This window comes from Poecilia latipinna, unplaced genomic scaffold, assembly GCF_001443285.1.
Source record: "Poecilia latipinna isolate Pla-1442-1.1 unplaced genomic scaffold, P_latipinna-1.0 Scaffold842, whole genome shotgun sequence".
Taxonomy (NCBI): domain Eukaryota; kingdom Metazoa; phylum Chordata; class Actinopteri; order Cyprinodontiformes; family Poeciliidae; genus Poecilia; species Poecilia latipinna.
The window spans coordinates 108771-114673 of record NW_015113458.1 but is presented as its reverse complement, the minus strand read 5'-3'; the positions used below and the strand labels follow the sequence as shown (position 1 = coordinate 114673).

The 5903-nt window shown below is 45.1% G+C and overlaps 1 protein-coding gene across 2 annotated transcripts; it reads right to left on the bottom strand.

The window, feature by feature from the left end:
• Nucleotides 1-287: 287 nt before the first annotated feature.
• LOC106956761 (oligodendrocyte-myelin glycoprotein-like) lies at nt 288-5081 on the bottom strand. Of its 2 annotated transcripts, none has more exons than XM_015047787.1 (2): nt 4175-5081; nt 288-3669 (listed from the first exon to the last, which is right to left on the bottom strand). In XM_015047787.1, the coding sequence occupies exons 1-2, from the start codon at nt 4396-4398 to the stop codon at nt 2295-2297; spliced, it is 1599 nt and encodes a 532-aa protein (XP_014903273.1). In that variant the 5' UTR covers nt 4399-5081; the 3' UTR covers nt 288-2294. The 2 variants fall into 2 exon arrangements, with proteins under 2 accessions (XP_014903273.1, XP_014903275.1); XM_015047789.1 differs by having other exon boundaries at nt 288-3666.
• Between the last annotated feature and the right edge of the window lie 822 nt (nt 5082-5903).

Sequence of the window (5903 nt, the reverse complement as noted above, 5' to 3'; positions counted from 1 at the left end):
TAAAAGTCTTGCAGCGTTCTAAAAAGAAAAAAAGAAAACTACACTATTTAGACAGCAGTTATGGACAAAATCCAACAACAATCAGAGAGTGTTGATTGCTTTAAGCGTACGTTTTATTAGAGATTGCAGAACCTTGAAGAAGTTACCAAAACAAACTTCTAAATTCTCTGGCACCGGTTCTGCTGTACGGTGATGCATGCCTTATTATTTTGGCAACGTATGCGTCTCTATGCAAATAACACTAAATTGTAAAAAGACAAAAAAAAAAAAGAAAAAAAGCTGCAGAGTGGTGCATCACAGCTGTTTAATGCAATCAGGAGGATTTGAATATCTTAGCATTCTACAGTTAAAGAAAAAAAAGAAGCTGACAAACTCTACGCTTTATCGCTCTGCAGTGAAGCACCAGGAAGTTTGCATTCCCCAAACGTTCGGTCGCCATGCAGATGATTTTCACCAGCGTCAGTGAATCATGAAGGACACTTAAGTCTAAGATGTGATCAAAATACGCAAGAGGCGCTCTGCACTCCCTGTTCATTAGATATATTGTCCATTTGTTTACCCTCCGTTCGACAGAGTCTCTGTTGCTTCCTGTTGAGCTCGTGTCATTATAAATGTATACATCCTGTCCAGGGAGATTTTGGCTCCTACACAGAATGCTCAAAATGAGTTAGCAGAATCACAGGAAACAGGGATTGGGGACGTCCACACAATCACTGCATTTGTTCAAAAGCTAAGAAAAAAAAAGTGGGTTTCAGAAAGCAAAATAAAACTTGCAATTCAAAAAAAAAGAAGAGTGAGAAAATAAAAATGACACTGAACATCTATTGAGGACATCAGGCAGCGTTGGCAGAAAGTCAAAGAAGGCTTTTCAGCTCCACAACAAGCTGTTTGCTGAATGTATAGTGCCATCATGTGCTCAGCTTCATTCATTACATTCATTGTTCTGTTTTTCCTCGCAAATGTTCAAGAAGAGTCTTTTAAAAGAAGCAGCATTACAAATGTTGCGCCATTTTTTTTTTATTAAAAAAAAAAGCTTTTTTGTTGATGTAAAAGCTGAAGAGTGTCAAGAAAAGAGCGTTCGAGAGAGGGAAGGAAAAACAAAGAACGGGGAGGGATCATCAGAGGAGATCAGGGCTTCTTCTGTGTAAAATTGCAAAGGCCGAGAAGCATTCATTACAGACGGAGCTAATGAGGCTGAAAAGCCGATGCAGATTGGCCGCGAACTCTCGGCCCTCTCACATTAATTTTCTGGTGATCCTCCGCTTGGGTTTAAAAACACTCCCATCAATACAGTTACTCCAGACACAAACAAAGAAAGACAAAAAAGTAAAAAAAAAAAAAAACCACCTCCAAACTATTACAAGTTTCACAGACCCCACATTGACTTTCAGAGATTTGTGGACGATTAATCTAAACTGTAAATTGCTTGTTGGAAGAATTTCAACAATTTTTAAGATAGTTCCTTAAACGAGAATCTGAGGGCGAACGATGGGATGCGACTGTCGGCCTCTCGTGAGCGAACCATTTCAAACGTGTCGGTGGCGTCGTAAGGATGGTCCGTTGCTGTAAAGGCACAGTTCCCTGTTGACAAGACATGCTTTGGATGAGCAAATGTGACCGCATGCAGCGTCCTGTATAATTATTCACACGTCTTTAAACGGTTCACATTTTCTCACGTTCTAACGTTGGTGCGGCTTTCAAGATGGAAGCTCTTCGTTTTTGTGAAGAGGAAGGAAAAAATACCAGATTTTAACAGTGAACACATGCAAATCTAATCAGGTTTTTGCTTGTGAAAACGTCTAGAGACCATGCATCCTTCTTTCTCTCTACCTTTCAACCATATAAAATCCTAATGAAATGCACCGAAGTTTTGCAGTTGTAACATAGCAGAGAAGAGTTTTATAAGCCGCTGCACCTTGGTGTTTGTTTGAATCATTGTGTGCCAGTTTCCAAAATAATACCACACACACACACGCACACACGTTGTGGTTTCATGAAGGATGGTGTCAAATGTTGAGGCAATGACATAAAGAGATAAACACCTCATTTTCACATTTTTAAAAAATCCATTTTGCTGGCATTAGTGTGAACCTTATGTAATCCAAAAAAAGTGGTTAAAGACATATTTTCTATTTTCTTTTATTTATTTATTTTTATCATCTAAACTTCCTCTGAAGACATGGCTTCTGTGGGTGCAACAACTGTTCCAGTATCATCTCTCTTGTGCTTTAGTATTTATTTATTTATTTTTTGCTTTAAATTCACATTTTGCCTCAAACTCTTCACACCATCCGTCAGACGACTTGAGGCAAAACGAGAGGGAAAAGCCACAAGTTGTGAAGGAAACCAAACCAGGAGAAGGTTGGGCTGCTGTTTCTGATGCCTCCGGAAGGCGACTGATTCTGTCTCCTGACGCTTCTGGTGCGGAGAGTGGCTGTCCTCTTTGTTTGGGTGGAGGAGGCCTCGGTTATAAAGAATCGATCGGTGGCCAGCTCCACGCCGTTTCCTTTAGATGTGTCGGTAATGAGACTTTTGTCAGAGAAATGGGATAAGTCCGCGGTGTGGAGCGGGGCCGAGGATGAAGCTTCCTTTGTGCCTGAGATGAGATGATCTATGTCCTCTCGGCTGCCGGTTCCAGCCAGGTGATTAATCGTTACGGTGGAAATGCTGATGGCTGTTTCCGTGAAGGCATCGTGCCCCATGTTTAGAGACTCTCTGCGGGTTTGGGGCGTGCTTTGCTGAGCGGAGACGGACCAGTACCACGGCGTGACGCCATCTTCGGGCGACGCCGAGGTCAGATCCGAGGCACCGACTGCCAGAGGAGGCAGAACAAAGGAGCCAAAGTGCAAACCTCCGGTCCTGCTGGAGTGCGTCGCTCCACACACGGGCTGGGTGTAGCAGGGGCAGCCGAGGACAAGCGCAGAGGTGCTCTGAGTCCAAGACAGCAAGTAGTCGACCTCGTGAAGGTGGCAAGCCCAAGGGTTGCTGCCCAGAGTGACGACTCTGAGTGAGACCATCTTGTCCAAAGCTCCAAAGGGCAGTGAGGAGAAGCGGTTAGAGTGCAGGTAGAAGTGGGTTAACTTTGGGAGTCGGTCAAGAGAGCCCGGCAGCACCTTCAGAAGCATGTTGTGGGACAGATCGACGGTCTCCAGGTGCACAGGCAGGTTGGTGGGCAAAGTGTAGAAGTGATTCTTGCTGAGGTTGAGCATGCGCAGCTCAGGCATTGTGTTATTGATGAAGACGGCCCTCTCTACCTTGTTGCCTGAGAGGTCGAGGGTCTTCAGGTTCCAGTGGTAGACCGTGTCGTTCTTGTCCAGCAGCTGGATGCGGTTGGACGAGGCGCGGAGCTCCCAGAGGGAGCGAGGCAGGCCTCTGGGAAGGCGGCTCAGCCTGTTGTGGGACAAATCCAGGACGCGGAGGTGGGTGTACGAGGCGAGCCTGTCGTCCAGATGGAGGAGCTGGTTGTGGGACAGGTTGAGGGAGAGGATGTTGTGCTGCAAGCCGTCGGGGAGCTCTCTCAGGCTCCTCCGGAAACAGTCCACCTCTCTGTGGCTGCGGCTGCAGGAGCACACGGAGGGGCACACGGCCAGGACGCGGAGCCCGAGCCACAGCACGAGCACCAGCTCCAGGAGGGCCTCATTAAGAAACGGCTTCAACATCACGGGCCTGCTGGGGGTTACAAAAAAAAAGCAAAGAAAAGAAAAAATGAGAAATTTGTCGGCGTATAAGAAAGCTGAATGAGCAAAAACACACCGAACTACCTCTCATGTATGCAGCATAATGCCTGCAGTGTGTCCCCCCTTTTTTTATACAAGCGAATAACACCAGAGCTGAACTGTAGTGAGCATTTTTCAACTACATTGAAGAACACCATCCATCAGAAAGGAGGACAAATCCCTGCAGTCATTTTCCCTGGCATCAGTTTGTGTTCACTCATCAGTGGTTGTCAGTGGAGTCAGTCCCATGCTCTCAGAGGAGGAAAACTAGTCCAATAGATGGGTTTTGGTAACGACTCCACAGAGGACTCATGCATGAGTTGGTCCAAAGGCAGGCAAAGACACAGCCGACAAGATACTGCAGTGTTTTGGGTTTTTTTTTTCTTCTTTCTCTCGCCCAGGGTGTGGCTAAATGTGTGTGCTAGAAGAAGAGCCTTCAAATATGTTTAGAAACTCACCTTCTCATCTTATCATTCCAGTCACTTTTTCTCTGCTCCTTTTTGCCGCTCAGCACCTCTTCTGTCTCCTCTCTGCTGCTTTCAAGCTCGGGACCAGCTGGTGCTCTGCTGAAGGTGATTTTTTTTTCTCCCCCCCCCCCCCCACCTCCTCCCTTCTCTCTCCTATGTATGTCTATCTTAGCATTTGACCCCTGCTCACTTGTCCAGTGCAGGTGTTCTGCCATAAACTCGCATGCAGTTCAGTCCCTCTTCTTCCTCCCTGTGCAAGCTGAGAGTTTACTACTGCATCTTATGGATCTTTAAGGGTTTGGCTCGATCAGGCACTGCAGGCTCTGGATTTACTGTGTGCAGTGGAAGTGAGAGGGGAGGGGTGGCGTGTTAGCAGGGAGAAGTATTGGGAAGGAGAAATGGAGCGCATAATGGAGGGGCTCTCTGCATACACGGATCCCCACTAGGGAAACTCCTTAGTCCCTTTTAAATCTCTCGGCTTTAAAGATCCACTCCCGTGTTCCAAAGAACAACTGCTGTTCAGTTTGGTTTAACTGGCTGTTTGTACTTAAAATAAAGACTGTTATCAGTTATCTGCTCAATATAAATCATCCCTCTCTAAAGAACAACCCCCCCCCCATCCTTGTACAAGTCGATGAAGTGCTGTAATTGGCTGTAAATGTAGAGGCTGCCACAAAAAGCCTCAAGATTTATTACAGAGGACTCTCCTCCTCTGCAGCATCCCACCTGTCATCAGCAATACAGCCAACTCTCCATCTTGCACTGCACTGCTGCACTTCTGCCTCCCGGTCACCCCAGGCTCGGCTACAACGCCTCGCGAAAGTTTTCACACCCTTTTAACTTTTTTTGTTTGTTTTTATTAGTATTTTTGTTTTGTTTTACATCTCCTCATTTTTCAGTCAAAACCCTCTGTGTGTGTTTTGGTGGGATTTTATGTGACAGGCAAGCAGTAGGGCGTAATTGTGAAGTGGGAGGAAAACAAAATGGATTTTCGGTCTTTACAGAAACAAAATCAGAAAGTTGTGGCGCGCGTCTGTGTTCAGGCAACTCGAGTAAACAATCTGATGATTTACCTTTCGCTGTGATCACAGCTGGAAGGGATTTTTTTTTTTTTTTTTGGGACAATATCCATATCTGAAAATGCTCGTTATTCTGTCACACTATAGCTCAAGCTTGGTCACACTGGATGAAGAGTGCCTGTAAACAGCAATTTGGAGTTTTGCCACAGCTTCTCATTCAGGTCTACCTCTAGGCTTTGACTGGGCCATTCTATCATTTCGCTATTCTTTGATCTAATCAGTTCCCTTGAGCCTTTGACTATGTTTTCAGGCTTAATGCCGTGTTAAAAGTTGACCCTTCGCCTGCCTCGAGTGTTTAGCAGGGTGCTGATTACCTTAATTTTGGGAAATATGCGAAGACTTACATAAGAAACCAATCTTATTTACATATCCAAAGGTCTGGAAATCGGCCACTGTCTCCCGTGGAGCAAATGGAGGCAGTGGCAGACTGATGTATGCAGTTAGCAATAGTTATTCAACTTTTGCCAACGTAATGATTTCATTGCGATATTTGGTGACTTTTCAGACAAAAATAAATACATAAATAAATAAAATAAAAATCTAATTTGTAATCCCAATTGGTGCACCTGTACCTAAAAGTACTTTGCCACATTTTGCTCCATCCAAATTCAGAGCAATTTCATTCCCACTGAAGAAAAGAA